Raw genomic sequence first — 20,915 nt, forward strand, 5'->3', positions numbered from 1 at the left:
GGAGGCAGCTGGATTCCTGTCAAGAAAGTATGCCGCCAGCGTGCTCCTACACGCCGAGGATGTACTTCCTGGTTCGTCAGGCCGCCCTCCAGCCCTGCCCAGGCTCCTGTCTGTACAGAAGGAACACAGAGCTGGAGGGGGAAGTGTGGGAAGTGTGGGCTCGGGCGGTACCCCAGCAGCTCTCTGCTGTGGTACTGTCACCCTCAGCAGCTCTCTCCTGCGGTACTGCTGTTCCCTGTTGTGGCACAGCTCTCTGCTGTGGTACTGCTGCTCTCTGTTGTGGTACTGTCATCCTCAGCCGCTCTCTGCTGCGGTACTGCAGCTCTCTGCTGTGGTACTGCCATCCTCGGCAGTTCTCTGCTGTAGTACTGCAGCTCTCTGCTGGGGTACTGTCACCCTCAGCAGCCCTCTGCTGCGCTACTGCATCTCTCTGCTGTGATTGGGTCCTCCCAGCAGTTTTCTGTCGTGGTGCTGTACTGCTAGCATCTCTCTGCTGTGGTGCTGTACTGCTAGCATCTCTCTGCTGTGGTCCTGGGACCCTAGCATCTCTCTCCTGTGGTGCTGTACTGCTAGTATCTCTCTGCTGTGGTACTGGGCCGCTAGCATCTCTCTCCCGTGGTACTGTACTGCTAGCATCTCTCTGCTATGGTACTGAACCCCCAGAAGCCTCTGATGGGATACTGCCCTCCCAGAAGCACTGTGCTGTGGTGCCGTACTCCCAGACGCTCCCTGGTGTAGTACAGATGTCCCAGCAGCTCTATGCATTGGTAGTGTTCTCTCGGCAGACGATTTCTGTGGTACTGTCACCGCAGCAGTTCTCTGCTGTGGCACTGTACTCCCAGCAGCTCTCTGCTATGGTACTACAAGCAGCTCTCTTCTGTGCACTGATCTCCCAGCAGCGCTCTACTGTGGTACTGTAACCCCAGCAGGTCTCTCTACAGGAGAAACACCTGGAGCAGGGAAAGGGGGCTTGGACTGTACCCCAGTAGCTCTCTCCTGGACTGCCGGTGGACACCCACTCTGGGAGCCATGAAAACCAACCAGCTGCTCAAGTCCGTGCTCTTCGCCTCCTGCTTCCTGTTTTGGGTGAGTGGCCATTTGTACTTTTTATTATCATTTCCAAGGTGCATTTTCACCAAGTTTAGACTGATACGGATTTGCTTCTCACCCTCAGTGGACGGGGTGGAGATCTACAAACAATAAGTATAGGGAAAATCATTGCAGTTTACTACTCAATAAAAAATGAGTGCAAATATTATAATATGAAGCAAAAATGTAAAATAACTTCAGATATTTAATATAAACCAAGAACAATTAAAATACAATTATGCAGCATTTAAGCTGATTAAGTTAAATGTATACTAAATATTTGATTAAAATATATTTAATTTATTAAATAATATTTCATAAAGAATAATTGAAAAGAATGCCATCCCAATAAAAAAAAATATTTGAAAAGTATTACATTTTTTAAAATGTATGTTTATTTATTTAAAATTATTTTTTATGTTTGAACACAAATGTAATATTTCTATATATTTTCTCCAGGGTGTTATTTTAAGTTCCTGCTGGCATTATTTTCTATAGGAGTGTGTTGCGGATCATGCATAGTGCTGGCCTCTAAGGCTGTGCTGGAGTACATTTACTACTGTTTTGTCACCTTTAGGGCTGTAGTAAATGTAGACGTGTAGTTTGTGAATAGCGAAGGGCTTACTCGTGTGTGGGTTTTATAGTTGCCTGTCTCTCCATAAAGTCTTCTTTACATTTCCGTCAACCCCTCCCATTTTGTAGTATGTATTCCCCATCTTCCAGCCACTACTCCCTGACGCTCCCACACTTGCTACTCTAATGTAGGCTTGTGAGTACAGAGCTCTCCAGCACCGTGGCTCAGATGTCCGCCAAGTAGTGATGGTAGAGGCAGAGCCCTGTGCAAGTAGGCTAGTGAGCAGCATTTTGTAGCATGCTTGTAGTTGTTTGGATCACCCCTCTCTCTTTACCCTATAGAATTACTGTCACTCTCTAGGCTTCAGGGCTCTGTACACAAAGACCCACCTATGGCCAGATGAGAAGTACAACATCTTGACTCCCAAGCTCCCTCACCAGAGTCTAGAGGCCAGGGAGCATTGACCAATGTGGGCCACCACCAGCAGGCACTGCAGTGACATTTGAGGTGGGAGACGAGGTGATCTCTCATGCGGTGGGAAGCGAGGGCTAAAACACACACATTAATGCTCTCTACAGCCGCTCCACCAAGGCCTTGGGTAGTCCAGTAGGTTGTATGGCAGAATATTGTATACAAAACTATCACTGGGCATCAATTGTGTGTCTTAAATATAGTTTACAAAAATATCGTCCCATTGGATGTAGATTTTCTATTATTAATTTCAACGGGGCGCGCTTTTGTCAGATGACATTCTTCGAGATTGGGGTACTGCACGAACCACAATACAAGGCATTACAATAAAATAGTGCTGGAAATTAATACCAGCCTCGCTTTCTGCCGCATATGAGCAGGTCTGTTTGAGACAAAAAACATCCAAGGTTGGCATTCCACCTAGATGTTCAAAGGGTAAACATTGTGCATGGTCTTGAGAGATTTAATGTAAACCCAGTGCTCTATGTGGGCCACGGCTGGCATTAGTCAAAGAAAAGTGGACATTGAACCAGGCTCCGATGGGGCCCTCTCCTTCGGTCTTTTGCCGGTTTCAAGCCAGAACTGCACCTGAAGTGCCCTTTGTGACAGGGACGGTGCCATGTGGTGCTTACACTGTTCCTTTACCATTGCTGACCTGGGGACTAAAATACTATTTCATTCCAATTGAATAACCAAGTTAACCCCTGTGAGCGGGTAGATACTACTGGAGACCGTTTTGGTGCTTCAAGGATTTTTATTGTTTTGTGCACACGTCGGCGTATAGGAGTGGGTCGGTAATATGGTAGTGGAGTCTCTTTCTCGCTCCCTCGGGGTTCCTTCCTTCCTGCCGTCCTCCTCCTCCCAGGGTATTGTTCCAGTTTGGGCTGGCTCGGTCCTCGGGTGGCGGCGTAGCACCGATGATTCTGGGAAGAGAAACAGAAAGGGTTCCAAAGGTCAGTGGCCTGTTATCTTTTAGTTAAAGGCGTGGGGAAGGGGGGTGAGGGATCACTCCGTGCTCTAGATAATGCTTTTCGTGTGGGGTGGTGCTCGGGGTGGGTTATTACAGGGACATCACCAGGGTATCACGAGTACATGCTCGAGGTCCCCTTACGCTGCTACAGGTGGCGCCCCTTGTTCCCCACCCAGCCCGTAAAGCGTTTGCGTACCTGCGAGAGCCACGCTCCTCCGGGAACGTGGCTGGGCGGCTCACGGGGTCGTTGGCCTCCTGGCTTCGATGACTCGTAGTCGACTTCTCCTCGATATCCCGTTCGTTTCTTTTCTCCTCTCCGTCCGCCGTCCTGTACTGCTTCCTCTTCCTCCGCTCTGCTGTCGCCCTCTCGTCCTCCGGTGTCAGCACACACCTGTGATAGCGCATTTCCGGGTATTTCAGCCCATCCCTCGTCGTCGTCACTGCTGGGGGCAGGGTTGAGCGATAGACCTTCCCAATTAAAGGAGCGGTGTCCCTTTTCTTCGGCTGTGAAGGGGAACTGCGGCCCCGAGGGAGTCCACTCCGGTTGCTGGCGAGAGAGAAGAGGGGAAAGGGTGTCGATCACCTTTGCTGTTCTGAGGGGGTTCTCCACGGTTGGTTTCGCCTCGTTACACACCTCCCCCCTAGGAATCTCCAGTTTGGGGAGAGGATAGCGAGAGAGATAATCCGCGCTCCCGTTATCTGTGCCTTTCCGATGTTTGATTGTGAAAGCGAATGGTTGGAGGGAGAGGAACCATCGCATTACTCTCGGGTTTAGGGAGATGTTGCGCCTCATCCACTGCAGGGGAGCGTGATCGGTGTAAAGAGTGAAGGGACGGCCCTCTAGATAATATCTCAGCTTATCTACAGCCCATTTAATTGCCAGGCATTCTTTTTCAACCGTAGGGTACTTCAGCTCCCGGGGAAACAGTTTTCTACTGATATAGAGGATGGGATGGTCAGTACCCCCCTGGTCGGTTTGGGAGAGGACAGCCCCTATCCCGTAATCTGAGGCATCGGTATGGAGAATAAAGGGGCGGGTGAAGTCCGGTGAGGACAACACTGGACTGGTTGTGATCACTCGTTTCAGTGCGTTGAAAGCTTTCCACATTACGGGAGAGGGAGTTAGGAGGATACGAGAATGAACTTCTTGTTTGAGGGTGTCCGTGAGGGGGGCAGCTATCTCCGAGAATTGTGGAATGAATCGCCGGTAATACTCCACTAGCCCTAGGAAGGCTCTTATGTCTTTCTTGGTGCTGGGAAACGGGGTTTCAGCTATCGCTCTGACCTTTTCAATTTGGGGCTCTATCATGCCGTGACCCAACACGTATCCGAGGTACTTCACCTTGTGATACCCCACCCGTGACTTTTTGGAATTTACGTGTAACCGCGCTTTTTGTAGGGCCCCTAACACGGTTTGGAGATGTTGTAGATGGTGTTCCCAGTCAGGGCTAAAGATCACAATATCATCGAGGTATGCTGATGAAAACGACTGGTAGTTACGGAGAACGGTGTTCATGAGGCGTTGGAATGTTGCGGGGGCTCCGTGTAATCCGAAGGGCAACACAGTGAATTCATATAACCCATCCGGGGTGGCGAAAGCGGTTTTCTTTCGGTCCTCTTCATGCAATGGTACCTGCCAGTATCCCTTGGTCAGGTCCAAAGTTGTAATAAATTTTGCTTCTCCCAGTTTCTCTATTAGCTCATCTATACGTGGGATGGGATAGGCGTCAAACAAGGAGATCTCATTCAGGGCTCTAAAATCCATGCAGAATCTCGTACTCCCGTCTGGTTTTGGTACCATAACGATGGGGGAGGACCATTCACTCCTGGAGGGTCGTATAACCCCCAACTTCAACATGGACTCTACTTCTTTTTGGACGGCTGCCCTCTTGGCCGCTGGTATCCAGTAGGGCCGCTGTTTAATGGTCTTTCCCGGGGTCGTGTTGATCCGATGTTCTGTCAGGGTGGTTTTGCCTGGCTGATCCGAAAAGAGATTGGCGAAGGCCGATAAGGTTTCCCGGAGGTCTTCTTTTTCAGGATCTGTTAGGTCTTCGTTTACCACTAAGTCGGCCAGAGTGGAGTGGGAGGGGGGAAGCGTCGGTAGGGTTAGGTGCGCTGCCTTTGGTGGGGGTCCTATCCATTTTTTCAATAGGTTTATGTGGTAGGTTTGGACCTTTCGGGCATTTACTTGGAGTTGGTAGCTAGTTTTCCCTATGGTTCCCACCACTTTATATGGCCCCTTCCATTCCGCTTGAAACTTCTTCGTGGACGAGGGAAGGAGAACCAGAGCCCACTCCCCGATGTTCAGTCTTCTCCACCGTCTCCCTCTGTCGTAACATGTTTTCTGTTTTGTTTGGCTTTTCTCCAGAGAGGAATATGCGAGATCTCTCAATTTCCCGATCTTGGATTTTAGGGCTTTCGTGTACTCTAACATTCCCTGTTCCTGTTCCCCTTCCTCCTTCTCCCACGCTTCTTTGGTCATCTCCAAGAGAGACCTCGGTTGTCGTCCATATAGCATCTCGAATGAAGAACATCCGAGGCTGCTCTGTCTCTGTCCCGGTATGACATACAGCGCCAAGGGCAAAAGCTGATCCCATTCTTTTCCGTTCACCATCAGCATTTTCTTCAAAGTGGCTTTCAGGGTTCCATTATATCTCTCTACTAGTCCGTCGGTTTGGGGATGGTAGACCGAGGTCCGGATTTGTCGTAGTTGTAAAAGCCCACACACCTCTTTCATTAGACGGGAGACAAACGGAGTCCCTTGATCCAATAGGATCTCTTTGGGGAACCCCACCCTAGAAAACAGTTCCAGAAACCGTTCCGCAATGAGGGGGGTGGTAGGGGACCTCAACGGGAATGCTTCTGGGAACCTGGTGGCGTAATCGACTATTACAAGGGCGTATTGGTTTCCCGTCGGGTTCTAGGAAGAGGTCCTATTAGATCCATCCCAACTCTTTCAAAAGGGGTTCCTATGATTGGGAGAGGTTGGAGAGGTACTGCAGGGGGACGGTGGGTGTTCCCCTTTTGATACACGTCACAGGCCTGGCAGTGAGACTTTATATCCTTGTATACCCCGGGCCAGAAGAAGTGGCGCACTACATTTTGTGTGGTTTTTTCGCTTCCTATGTGTCCTGCTATTAAATGGGAGTGTGAAAAAAACATGATCTGTTCTCTAAATGCCGTCGGGACTAACAGCTGATGGGGTTCGTTCCTATTCCCCTGTCTATACAATAGCCCCTCTTTTATTAAAAAACGAGGAAAGGACGGTGATCAGGGGTCAGGCCATCTCAGTGATTGCAGGCAGGCAAAAGGACAAAGACAAACAGCTGATAGAGGTCGAGCGTGAAATCGCTCGGCTAGAGGAGAGGTCAGGGTGCGGTCTAGACGATGACACTGCACACCAATTGCAATTAAGAGCGGCGGAATACAAATCCATAGCTACGGACGCGGCAAAAACGTGGGCGCGTGACAGGGATGGACGTATCTATGATCAGGGTGACAAGGCGGGCAAGCTGATAGCCTGGCTAGATAAAAAAGAGAGGACACAGAGGTTTGTGCCCGAACTTAAAAGTGCGACGGGTGTTGTCCTCACTGAACCACACGATATAGCAAGAGAATTCGCTATACACTTTGAGAGGGTGTACCGGAAAGACTCTGAGATCACGGAGAGCGACTCTTCCGAATTTTTGGCAGACATTAAACTGCACACTCTCACTGAACAAGATCGCGACATGATGGAGGAGGACCTCACTACTGAAGAACTGACCACAGCAATAGGAGATCTTAAGGTTGGCAAAGCGCTAGGGCCCAACAGCCTTCCTATTGAACTGTACAAGATCAAGCCAGATAAGACAGTGCCTCATTTGAAAGCCATGTTCTATGATAGTAAAAAGCTAGGTAAGCTGCCAAGAGACCAGCGCATAGCAACATTGGTCACCATTCCCAAACCTGGGAAACCGAGAGACGAATGTACATCGTATAGGCCTATATCCCTGCTAAATGCTGAGCCTAAAATACTTGCTAAATTATTAGCAAACAGACTCTGCCGTATCATATCTAAGCTAGTACACCCGGACCAATCGGGATTCATACCCCATCGAAATACAACCCTCAATCTCCGGCGCCTTCATGGAGTGCTGGGGCGTTGCCCCGGAATCCAGGAGGATGCAATAGTGGTCTCGCTGGACGCCACTATGGCGTTCGATACCCTCGAATGGGCGTACCTCTTTGCGGTGCTTCAAAAGATGGGCTTTGGGCCCAAATTTATAGGGTGGATCCGCCTTTTATATGCGGACCCGCTAGCACAAGTGATGGTCAACAATAAGAGGTCGGACGTGTTCGCCCTGGGCAGAGGCACCAGACAAGGGTGTCCTCTTTCGCTGCTATTGTTTGCCCTCTCCCTGGAACCGCTCGCGGCCTGGATACGGAACGATCTTTCTATCCGTGGACTTCGTTGGGCCGAGGGCTGGGAAGACAGAATTTCGCTGTACGTGGATGATATCCTTTTGTATCTCTCTTCCCCGAGCGTTCACTGAGAGTAGTGTTAGATATTTTTGCCAGTTTCGGACGGAACTCGGGCTTCCGAATCAACTGGAGCAAATCAATGCTCTATGCGCTCCACGGGGCCGCTCCTTCCCTTCCTAGAGACTGCACGATACAGGTTGCGATGGAAGGATTTCGATATCTGGGCATATATATAACCACCGATGCCAGGGTTAGATACGAGAGGAATTTGATTCCTCCCCTGCAGAGATTGCGAAGAGATGTAGAAATCTGGAGAAAGCTGCCCTTGTCCCTGCTCGGGAGAGCAGCACTGTTTAAAATGATGGCTTTGCCTAGATTCTTATATGCCCTCCAGAACTACCCGGACGTGGTACCTCATACATTCTTTCAGGAGGTTGAATCCCTGCAGAGAGATCTATTATGGGATGGTTGGCCGCAGATAGCACTCAGTAAGCTTACGCTCGGATGGTATGATGGGGGTATCGCCCTGCCTGACATTAGGAAGTACTACTGGGCAGCACATCTGGCGGCAATCAACCAATGCCAATACGGAAATGGGGATGACCCAGCATACGGCATGGATAGATGGTTTCTGCCCGGTGGTGGGTTCACGAGAGCACTTTACTCCAAACCAACTAGATTCACACTCACAGGGCCCACAAAGCACGCTGTACAGCTATGGCACGAAATCAATAGAGTGCTAGGATGGGCCAACAGGCTCACCATGGCCACCCCCCTTTGGGACACTGAACAGTTGGGAACTTTGGGGCGAACAAAGGGGTTTGACAAATGGGACCTCATAGGTATCTCGAATATAAGGGACCTCTGGGGGAGGGATGGAGTGGTACCGTTCCTGACACTACAACAGACATATGAACTGGCCGACTCAGAGCGCTTTCGCTATACACAGATTAAACACTCCCTGCAGGCCAACATCCCGGTTGGTACAGAACTGCCTGAGGCATCCCCACTCGAGGACCGGCTGCTCGACGGGCATATGCCAGAAAAATGCATATCACTCACATATAAAAAGCTTATAAACCACACCCCTGATCCCCTCACTGCACTAAGAGAGAAATGGGTAAGAGATGGTCTTGAGATGGCCGATGAGGAATGGCAGGAAGCACTCTCGTCGCCAAAAGAAGTGGCCATCTCTGCTAAACTCAGGCTGGTTCAACTCAAGATCCTACACAGGGTTTATCTCACAGAGAAGCAATTACTGCTTATGGGCAAAAGCGTGGATTGGCAGTGTAGGAGACGGTGTGGGATGGAAGGCGGATTCCTGCACATTCTTTGGGAATGCCCGTTAATCCAAGACTACTGGCAAAAAATCTTGAAATGTATGAGCACGATCTGGGGAGTTCCTCTTATGCCCGAGGCCAAGAGATGCCTTTTGAACATTTGGGAGCCCACAGACCTAAATGTGAAGGGGAGGATATGGGCCACACTTGGGCAGATGGTCGCTAAGCGTAATATAGCGCAGTCATGGGGAGCCGCTGTGCCACCGAAACTAAAGAAGTGGAAAGAGGACATGGACTGGTGTATGGTGAGGGAGAAAACAGTCTATGTAGCTCGGGGATGCCCCCAAAAATGGATTGCAATATGGACTAAATAGAATGTGTACCGGGGGGGATTGTGCGAGCTCCCATCTATCCCATCTCCCGAAGATCATTGTATGGTGTAAAATCATACTGCCAGACTGGTACTTTGCATGAAATACCGAAAGTAATGTACTGATGCCTCTCAAGAACGACAACTATTATAATGTACGATACATGATTCTGTAACGCATGACCCTGTTTGTTTAATTTCAATAAATAGAGTTATAAAAAAAAAAACTTCAAAAAACGAGGAAAGGATGGGTTGGGGTTGTCTTGCTCTTGGTGGGCCTGTTCCCATGTGTTAACCAATGAAGCATCGTTCGCCTGTGCGAACCTGAAGCTTCTGTCTAATATCCATGGCTCGGGGGTTGTCAGGGTAGGGAGAGGGGAACATGGGACCCGTCCCAAGTCTCCGGCTACTGTCTGTTGTTGTAATTTGCCTGTGAATAAGTCTAAAAACTTGGGGTTATCAGTTCCCAGTATAAGGTCTTCAGGGAGGGATTCCAACACCCCCACCCTGACGAAACACTGTGTTCCGTCAGGCAAACCCAGGGGGATGATGGCGACAGGATAAGGCTTGACATCTCCGTGTACACATCTTACGTGCACCGTGGTGTCGGAGAGGAACTGATTGGGCTTTACATATTCGGCCTGTATAACAGACTGTCGGCAACCTGAGTCTAGTAAGGCCTTTATGGTTGTCCCGTTCACCCGTACACTTACATGGAATGCACTCCCCAACTCGGCGGTATATAGGATGCTTTTGTGGACGTAACCAATCTCCATAGGTTCTTCTGACGTCTTCCGTTGGGTGCACAGTCGGACTATGTGCCCCCAGGCGCCACATTCGAAGCACTGAGGTCCTCGGAACGATGGCACTACTGGTCTCGGGGGGGAATCTTTGAGGGCTCTGGCCGGGTTTTTCGCTCGTATCTACTCCCTATGGGATGGTTTAATTTCTCTGGTTCACAAGCCGGTTGTTTAGGCTGGGCACGAGCATATGTGGCAGCTATATCCATGGCTTGTTCGGTGGTGAGACAGGAGTGTTGGCGTAACCATTTTTGGGTATTATATGGTAGGGCCTCCAGAAACTGTTCCAGATAGATTTGGTCCATTATTTCCTCTTTCGTACTATCGGCGGCCGTCTTTAACCGGAAGAACAAAGTCTTTGGATTCTCTCCGGGTGTGCCTCGTTCTTTATGAAATCGTACCCGATATGCCTCAGCATCCAGTCCTAGGTGGTCAAGGATCACCGTCTTGATCTCTCCATAGGGCGTAGAACCGCCCGGGTTGGCCACCTGATAGGCAGCTTGGGCTTCCCCTATGAGCAAAGGGGCCAAAAAGAACGGCCATTTGTCTATGGGCCATCCACAAGCCCTAGCAACACGCTCGAAATTGAGCAGAAACGCATCTGGGTCTTCCCCCACCGTATATTTCTGGAGTGAGATTCCGGAATGCCCCGGGGCAGTGGATCGTGAGTCCGTTTGGGTATGGATCCCCTGGGTCTTTAGCATCTCATGCAGTCCCTCCCATTGGGCCGACACCATGGTTTTGAAGGTTTCCCTGTCGGCCTGGGCGGATGTCAGCTGCTGTTCCACCACCCAACTCAGTTGGTCCTCAGTTGAATTAGCGATTCCATCGTCTCAGTAAAGATGGCATCTAGGTTGCCCGCATTCTCCACCACTTGTGAGCGGGTAGATACTACTGGAGACCGTTTTGGTGCTTCAAGGATTTTTATTGTTTTGTGCACACGTCGGCGTATAGGAGTGGGTCGGTAATATGGTAGTGGAGTCTCTTTCTCGCTCCCTCGGGGTTCCTTCCTTCCTGCCGTCCTCCTCCTCCCAGGGTATTGTTCCAGTTTGGGCTGGCTCGGTCCTCGGGTGGCGGCGTAGCACCGATGATTCCGGGAAGAGAAACAGAAAGGGTTCCAAAGGTCAGTGGCCTGTTATCTTTTAGTTAAAGGCGTGGGGAAGGGGGGTGAGGGATCACTCCGTGCTCTAGATAATGCTTTTCGTGTGGGGTGGTGCTCGGGGTGGGTTATTACCGGGACATCACCAGGGTATCACGAGTACATGCTCGAGGTCCCCTTACGCTGCTACAGGCGGCGCCCCTTGTTCCCCACCCAGCCCGTGAAGCGTTTGCGTACCTGCGAGAGCCACGCTCCTCCGGGAACGTGGCTGGGCGGCTCACGGGGTCGGTGGCCTCCTGGCTTCGATGACTCGTAGTCGACTTCTCCTCGATATCCCGTTCGTTTCTTTTCTCCTCTCCGTCCGCCGTCCTGTACTGCTTCCTCTTCCTCCGCTCTGCTGTCGCCCTCTCGTCCTCCGGTGTCAGCACACACCTGTGATAGCGTATTTCCGGGTATTTCAGCCCATCCCTCGTCGTCGTCACTGCTGGGGGCAGGGTTGAGCGATAGACCTTCCCAATTAAAGGAGCGGTGTCCCTTTTCTTCGGCTGTGAAGGGGAACTGCGGCCCCGAGGGAGTCCACTCCGGTTGCTGGCGAGAGAGAAGAGGGCAAAGGGTGTCGATCACCTTTGGGGTTCTCCACGGATGGTTTCGCCTCGTTACAACCCCATTGTGCCGCGTAGTGATAGCAAGCAGTCAACTTTCAGTGTTTAATTTGTCAAACGTACGAGGCCACTGCATCTTGCCCACCCATTGCCCCTCCTAACACTGGCAATGACGTACCATCACAACTACTAATCATCAAATTACTACAAGTGTGACAGTTCAGCCTATGAAAGCCCAAAGCTATAAGAATGGCGTGGGAGCTCAGGTATGAGTCATTTTCTAATTTATATTGAATTAATCTACATTTGCTGTTGCACTCATCTCTAAATTAGACAACCAGCACCACCATGTGGCAGACTGTCAAACATTCGGTGTTGACAATTAAGTGCCAGTGCTGAGCACCGGAAACCACCGGGTTAAATTAAGCATTATTTTCTTTTAAATATACCTGGCAAGTAATGCATTCCCTAAGAAGCAGGATAATGGGGTTGTATTTAATAAATCTCTTTTTTTCTGCTAATTGGATGAAATCGGCGTGGTGAGATAAAAACTCAGTGCACTAACCTGCCTGTAGGCATGTTGAAATAGGATCTAATGTAATGTAGACCTTTATCGGGCAGAGCTGCTATAGTGCTGAGATGTTCTCTTGGGCGCTGAGGCGCTTCGAAAGATGTTTCACAGGGTAACCCTGTGCCACGAAGAGCACCATGGCTGATGCCCATGTGCCTGCCAGTTCTCTGTTAACAAAGTCCTGTTTGCTGCTGAGTGATTGGGGACGGGTGAGTGTAAATTGCAAGGAATAAACAAGCACTGGTGAAGCCAATTGGTCTGGCCTTTGGGATTTATTAGCGTTGTCAATGTTTTTCAGCTATGCGGTACAGCATCCCCAATGTACATTTTGGCATCTACACTGGACAGCATTACCAACGCCAGCATGCAACGGTTTCAGTTCCAGCTCCTTCGTATTGTTTATAAAAACAGCCGTTAGCATTCAAGGTCAAACTATAAACAGTAGACAGGTGCCAGAGGAATTTGGTCCTCATCAGACAATCCCATACTCAAAACTCACCATCAGATATCCATGTCTGGTGCTTGTGCCTGGCCAGAAACAGTTGTAACACGCCAGAAGCATTTTCCACCTTTCGTTGGTGACTGTTCTGGTCAACTGTACTTCCCAGAAGCCATACAGATCTCTTTTTCTGTAAGTAGTTTAAACCCTGCTTTACAGGGTCATATGTCAGAATATTGTGCATAAAAAATAGCCTGTTAATATCATGTCCTAAAGACCATTTACAAAAATATTGTGTTATTGAGTATTAACTCCAATGAGGCAATATTTTTGTAGACGATATGTAGGTATTATTTATCAGACAATATGTTGACAATGATATTCTAGTACCACACAGGTCTAAAGCTGGGCTCAGCCAATGTCCTGGGTCAGCACCAGGACACCACCTGGTGAGAAACACACTATCAATCCAGTATAACCGTCCTGCGACTTTAGGGTTTACTGCGCTGTGTTGTTCAATGACCTGTTACATATAAAGATTAAGCACATTTCATATTCAAATGACATACTGGGACTAGTTTTGCATGAAAACCAGTGGTTCAGAATTCGTATTTCACAAGGATGCTCCATGCCCATGCATTATTATCCTTATTTGCAAAAAGGCATAATTCCCATGAATTATGGATTTCAAACAATGGCAGGCCCCGTCTCAGTCTCATCTCCCTTCTCACCAGCTAATTAGTCTCTAAGCATGACTATAAATTAGGTGATTATAGGGTCGCAACTGATCTTCGCCACTGTCTTTTATTTAATTAGAACTTTCTCGAGGATCTCAGCCTGGACATGGTAACGGCAATCAGGTCCCTTTGTTACACCAACCTTGCAGACAGGAGCTTCAAAAACCAAGCACTTCTACAGACAAAGTGGGCTTCTTAACTCAGCAAAACATGCCTTCCCTAAAATACCACCCTCAACAACATAGCTGAATATTTTTTATATTGCAGGCACTCCAAAAGCATGGCAGTCTTCAACTGAGAGTTTTCAATAAAATATTCCTGTTTAAAGAATTATTTTTTTCCAGGCTAAATGGCCCAAAAAAACACATACTATAAAAACAAGCATTTGCAATGCCATAGGTCTTGCATTTACGAGAGTTTGAGCTATTGGCATTTAGAATGCCAATAGCTCAAACTCTTGTAGATGTGAGACTTATGGTGTTGCAAAGTAGCGGCTGTCGTTGTCCCGGCTACTTGGAAAGTGAAAGCGCACATGGTGCGCTGAATGTAAGGAAAGCAGGTCGTGCCTGCAATAGGGCAAAACCCATTAAAGAAAATAGTGCTTACAGACTAATTTAAACATAGGGTGTTGCAACAGACGTAAAAGGGCCAGTCGCCATGGGAGGTTTCAAATGAAGACAAGGTGGTACTAAGGAGGGGCTAACAAGGAGATTAAGTAATCAGAAGCCAGCATTTACAAAGGACAACCACACAAGCCAATTAAAAATATGGACGGAGAGTGGGCGGGGCTTCAAATCCCTAACTCAATACAGCATGGCTCGATGATGTGTACAAGAGGTAAATTATTGACAGCAACAGAGCCACCCCCACCTACTGGAGACAGTTACAAACCATTCGGACTTTGGCCTCATGGTTAATTCTGCCACCAGAACCCCTCAATGACACCATTGGTCCATAATGAGGTAGTTGAGAAAGTTATTCCAATCAAGGAAGATGCTTTGCTAGTCAAAGATAAATCAAACGTATAGAGTGATGGAGAGTGAGTTTTGAGTGGCATAGCCCAAGTTGTGAAAACCCCTTGTGTCACCTGTTTTTCTTTTTTTTCTCATTATTCCCTTGTTCTTTTTAGTAATGCTACTGAGGGATGTTTTTGTTTACTGCTCTCTACCCAGGTGGCCAGTGGGCTGATGATCGCCGTGGGCGTGTACGCCAGGATGGCTAAAGAACCCGGTGAGTTCTTCATTAATCGATCACCAATATATTAATTGATTCTGAAGCACATTAGATCCGGTCTGCAGCGATAAGTGGCAGTTTGGCGTCTGGTGAGGTGATGGTGAGGTCTTATGGTGAAATTACATGGGGAATCTCCAATGATGCTATAAAATTTACACTATGGCAGGTTTTGCACAAAATTATTTTTTACCATGATTTTGCACCTTTTTAACCTTTGTGAAAATAGGAACAAATCATATCTGTAATGCCAACTTTAAAATGTGAAAAAATGCATAAACCACTGAGTGACAACTTTTTTTAGATCCATACGTGTTCAAATTATCTGTTTAAAATATTATTTGTTTTATTTATTTAAAGAGTTTTATATAGCGCTGGCAAGACCCAAGAATATCAGAGCGCTTTACAACATTGTCAAGGCATTATCAGTCAATAACACTATAGCATAATTGTAGTATCGAGTGTCGATCCATTCTTTCGTCCTTGAGAGAAACCTACATAGAATGAAGTAGTGTTTCTGGACTGAGCTAGGCGTTATTGCCCGGAGGGTTAAGGTGTCGATTAAGGAGGAATTATTTTAATTGTCTCCTGAAAGCTCTCGAAGGAGGGGTTAGTTCTGATTTGTACTGTGAGGGAATTAAAAAAACTGGGCTTGTACATGGCCTACATCTTTTTGCAGCATGCAACTCTTGGTTTTCCAGGAACCTCGTAGTTGGGCTATATGACATGGATGACGATTGACCAAAATGGTAGCGAAAATAACATCATGTGCCCTTTCACCGCTAAAGGCATCTCAGGGTTGACTACTTATCCCGCACTTTGACCCACAACAGAATCCGATTTGCTGCTGAGTTGATCGGAGAAGAGTTAAGAGTCCAAACTACAGAAAGTACACACCTCTGTTCCTGTTGCTGCCTTTAAGACCCCTGATAACCAGGGTAGCCAGGGTGGAGCAATTTAGCTAGCTGATCGTAACTGCCAACAATTTTATCCGAACATGTGCTATTAAGGCCCTGATTATGAGTGGGCCGGTAAATTCCAACCCGTGCGTAAACCCCTGTTTACGCATAGGTAAGGTCGGAATTACAAGGTTGATTGTATTTTACATATCCAATAATTATCAGGTGCGTTAAATACCTCAGCTGTCGTTAAATTTCGGCAGGTTAAACCTGCCAAAATGCAACAGGCAAAATTGTACGGTATTAACCGTACCATGAGGATTTTGGTGCGTTAAGCACCATAATCCGTAATGTTATTCTCCACAAACTTGTGATAAGTATTATTTATTGCACACGATAAATAATGTACCATGTGGTATTGTTATCATGTGTGACAAATGAAGCCTAAACTCACAACAAGGCAGCCGCGGTCGGTAGTAGGAGTAACTGCAGGGCGGTGACGTGGGGAGGGGGAGGGGCAGGGTGGGGGGTAGTAAACTATGGATTACGGAGGTTTACAGGTAAATTAACATATAAATTAATAAAAACGAATTACGTTGCGTGCACTGCATCCCCAAATGCGATGCTGTGCACGCAACGAAATTCGTTTTATTATTTTATATGTTAATTTACCTGTAAAACTCCGTAATCCATTGTTTACTACCCCCCACCCTGCTCCGCCCCCTCCCCACATCACCGCCCTGCAGTGACTCCTACTACCGACCGCGGCTGCAACAAGGGCCTAAGTGTCCTATACTTTTCAGTCGGCCTTCTGCCACACTGCAAACCTTGAGGGCTTTGAAAGTGGTAGCTAAAATGTAAGTAAATATATTTTAAGAGAAGAACAGTTTGATGTCTTAATTTGTTCAAGATCAAAGTGTAAGTCAAGGAAGGCCCTCAGTTCCGAAACCAGAGTGTACCTCGAGTGCAACTTGACCCCAGCTGAACAAATCTTGTTCCAAGTCCGACAATAGCGAGAAGGGCCGGACTGGGAACCAAAACCGTCCCTGGCAAAGTGCTCGGCCGGTCCCCCTGGTGGTTGGGGGCATTGGTGCAAATTCAGGACGGTGAGTGAAAAAATTCAGGACAAAGGGTCAAAATTCAGGACACAATTTCAGGACAGGAGGTCAAAATTCAGGACAAAACTTCAGGACAATAGGTAAGTTTTACAGACACACAAGAGGAGGTCGCGCAATAGTATATAAGTAAGCCCAGCCATATCCAAACATATTCAACCATTTGCAAACCTATCCATCATGTATCCTTCCATCTATCATTTCACTCATCCATCCCTTCATCCATCCTTTCACTCATCTATCCATTATCCATCCATCCACCCTTTCACCCTATCCATCTGTACACTCATCCATCCACTCTTCTACCCATCCATTCACTCATCCATCCAGCCATTTACCCTTTCACCCATCCAGCCATCCTTTCATTACTCATCCATCCATCCACCCAGTCACTCAGCCTTCCACCCATCCACCCTTTCAGTCATCCATCCATCCTCCCTTTCTCTCTCCATCGACCCTTTCACTTAGCCTTCCTTCCTTCCTTCCATCCACCCACCCATCCATCTACTCATCCGCTCATGAATCCATCCATTGACCCTATCACTCATCCATCCTTTCTCTCATCCATTTATCCTTTCACTCCTTCACTCATCTATTCTTCCTTTTGTCCATCTACCCTCCCTTTCACTCACTCATCCATCCTTAGATCCACCATTTGACTCATCCGTCCATCCATTCACCCTCGCATTTATCAAGTCATCAATCCATCTATCATTTCACTCATTCATCCACCCACTCACTCATCATCCACCTTTTCACTCATCCATCCTTTCACTCATCCATCCACCCTTTTACCCATCCAGCTACCCTTCCACCCATACATCCAGCTATTTACCTTTTCCCTCATCCATCCTTCCACTCACTCATCAATTCATCCATCCTCTCTCATTATCCATCTATTCAATCTTTCATTCATCCATTCACCCTTTCACTAATTCATCCAGCCATCCACCCATCCCTTCACTTACTCACTCGCCGACCTTTTCATATTAATTTTGAGCTGAGCCTTTTTGAGAAGAGGCCCATCAAGAACTTCACCCTCACTGCAGGAGCCATTCCAGGACTGGGACAGAAGCCACCCAGGGCGGAGACAGGATCCACCAAAAGGGGAACAGGAGCCATTACAGGCGGGGGGGGGGGGGGAGACAGGAGCCCCAACATGGGGGGACAGGAGCCATCACTGGGGGGGGGAGGAGCCATCACAGGAGGGGGAACAGGATCCACCAGGGTGGGCATAGGGGTGGGCATGCAGTATTCTAGTATCATCTTGGTCTCTTCCAGGGTGGGGTAGGGCTCCTCACCCCCTCCTGGACCAGACAAGGAAAAGACAGGCTCTCTTTCCAAAATGTTAGTTTTGCCATCCCCCACTGTGATGTACAGTACTTAAAGGAGATACTCCAAGAGAACTGATTTAACTGATTGTCCTCCATACTTTGTTAATCAGTGTGGGTGCAATTGTGCCATTTCTTTATTTTATTACATTATAGACTGCGTGTTTGAAGAACCAAGGTTTGCTTACAAATTTAGTGACAGTAATTAAGCTCTGTGAAGAGAACCAGGTGCTGCCTTGGGGTAATCAGGGCTGGTTCTAGGATGTTTGGGGCCCTGGGCAGAAAAAGAATGTGTGAGGCCCCTCTAAATTGCAGAGACATGACGCAGTCAGGGCTGTTTGCATCTGAATAGATGCCCCCCCCTCCTGACGCTGCAGCCCCTCCCTCTCAGTCACCTTCAAGCACCTCTTAACAGCTCATCAAGGGCTGAAGGTGTGAGGGTAGCCATCCCGCTGTGCCTCTCCAATGCTGCTGGTTATCTGAGCTTTGGTAGTGCATCGGAGTCTGTTACACCCGACCTCAACAGCATCGGAGTCAAGAAGGGAGGTGGGTGGAAGCTGTGCCGGCTTTAGGGTGGTGCGACCGGTGCCCGGTTAAAGTTAAGGACAAATGGCGTCCGTTAAAGAATCCTTCACGGACAGACGGTGGAAATTACGGACTGTCCGTGAAATTTACGGACGGTTGGTCACCCTAAGGCTGAGCTGTTTTCCAGGGCCGGTTTCGGCCGGTTTTGTTACGGGCCGATATTGCAGCTATGCTGCAAGAGCAGCCCTGTAACAAAAACGGCCCCAGGGGGCCAAAACCGGCCCCCCAACCTGGCGGTCTACGGGGGAAACGCCCGGTGCCCGATACAGCCAGTTCGACACTGATAGCGAGCTTTTAGGGTGTTGGACCAAAAGTGAATATTTTAACAAATAAATCATGTCAGTGGCGTAGAAAGACCTTTTGCCACCTGTGACTGTCCCTACATTTGCCGCCTGCAAGGGCCGCAGGTAAGAGTGGGGGGGGAGGGGGTTGCTGGGAATCCCTGTGTGCTTGACACTCCGCGATGGCCGAAGGTAAGGGGGGAGGTTGGTCTGCCAAAATGCATGCCACCTGGACCAGTCCCCCCTTTCTACGCTACTGGCCAGAACCAGAGTCTGCCTGTTTCCCACTCTAAACCACTACCGAGCATCTCTAGTCTTACCTGTAGTGAGGCCCAAGTAGCAACCCAGGCACTGGAAGAGGTGAACCCACCTCCACCAGTGAGAAGGGTTGGCATTCTGGCAGGATACTAGTTAGGCTGGTTTGGGCAGGTCCACGAAGACAAACATGAACAAATAATAATGATCAGAAAAATGGTTCATATTGTGGGCCTCATCTATGAGTTTTTGCCATAGGGCAGCGCCGCAGGCCTTCCTGCTGCGCTGCCCTACGGCAAAGAAAAGGGCAGGAATGCGCCGGAATTCGGCGTATTCCTGTCCTTTTCCCCAGCACTGGCACACAATGGGCTGCCATGCGTCAACGCAGGCACCTTTGCACCATGGTGCACGGGTGCCTGTGTGGCGGGGATGATTGATTTTGTGCAGGAAAGGAAACCTTCCTGCACAAAAACAATCACAAAATACTTTTTCCTCTTTCTATGTGTGCTACAGAATGCAGCACACATAGAAAAGAGAAAACGAGGAGAAATAAAGATCTTTCTCCTTGTTGTGCCTCCCTTGCGCCTCCCCTGGGGAGGCATACGTTTTTGGTGCTGCCTCAGAGTTACGATTTCTCGTAACTCTTGTGCAGTGTCAAAAAGCCATGGATGTTGCTGGGAACACCCCCAGCAACCCATTGCGCGCCCTTTTAACACAGAAAATTTGTTAAAATGAACAATATTTACAAGGCAGCAATAAGCCAAACAAGCATTGGCATAGCCAATAGGTCACACCTTTGGAGCCTTATAAGTGTTTAGCCAGAGCTATTGACTTTGCCAATGTCTTTAAGCTGTGCTGTAGAGAAGTGTGGCTGCTGTGCAGCTTGCTGAAAAGTTTTAATAAAAAAGCGTCAGTAGCTTTTTTGTTACCTTACATATGACCAAGAAGGCATTATGTACAACTGAACGACCATATTAAAAAAAGTATTTACAATCAAAAATGTCCTCAGTTTTCTTTTGTTCTTGCAATGCTGGCAATTTGTTTCTGCCTATTCCAATGGTTGTTTGTTAAAGCTTTTTTTGAGGGGGCATAAACAATCGGAGGGTGAAGGTTAGGAACTAGTACCTGTATTATAACACTAGCAGCGGCCAGACGCTAGGGGAGAATCACCAGATGCCACATTCCGAGAGCAGGCTGGGGTTGTGCTGAGTGATGCTGTAGTGGCCCTGAGTGATGCTGTGGTGGTGATGAGTGATGCTGTGGTGGCCCTGAGTGATGCTGTGGTAGTGCTGAGTGATGCTGTGGTTATGCTGAGTGATGCTGTGGTGGCGCTGAGTGATGCTGTGGTGGTGCTGAGTGATGTTGTGGTGGTGCTGAGTGATGTGGTGGTGCTGAGTGATGCTGTGGTAGTGTTGAGTGATACTGTGGTGGCCCTGAGTGATGCTGTGGTGGCGCTGAGTGATGCTGTGGTGGCCCTGAGTGATGCTGTGGTGGTGCTGAGTGATGCTGTGGTGGCGCTGAGTGATGCTGTGGTGGCCCTGAGTGATGCTGCAGTGGCGCTGACCCAAGAATATGGAAGCACCAGCACTAAAATAAAATTACACCCTGTGCAAAGAAGGGAAAGTAAACTCATATTTTAAAGGGCAATGTATTCAGATATCGTACCAAGTCCGTGCTCTCTCCTTTCAAGCCTGTCATGCACTAGGACCCATCACGCCCCCACATAGACAATAAAGCTGCAGCTGTTTTAAGA

At 48.3% G+C, this 20,915-nt stretch overlaps 1 protein-coding gene across 2 annotated transcripts in view; it reads left to right on the forward strand.

Annotated features, from left to right (window-relative positions):
* The window catches only part of LOC146772304 (tetraspanin-33-like), a 40,365-nt gene continuing 19,450 nt past the window's right edge, over positions 1–20,915 (forward strand). Inside the window, exons 1-2 of one of the 2 annotated variants that reach the window (XM_085636862.1) lie at positions 1–1,086; positions 14,639–14,696. In XM_085636862.1, the coding sequence (XP_085492988.1) occupies positions 1,030–1,086; positions 14,639–14,696 (115 nt within the window). In that variant the 5' untranslated portion in view covers positions 1–1,029. The remainder of the gene's footprint in view (positions 1,087–14,638; positions 14,697–20,915) is intronic. The other variant, XM_085636861.1, reaches the window with a different exon arrangement.

Source organism: Triturus cristatus, chromosome 12 (genome assembly GCF_964204655.1).
Source record: "Triturus cristatus chromosome 12, aTriCri1.1, whole genome shotgun sequence".
Taxonomy (NCBI): domain Eukaryota; kingdom Metazoa; phylum Chordata; class Amphibia; order Caudata; family Salamandridae; genus Triturus; species Triturus cristatus.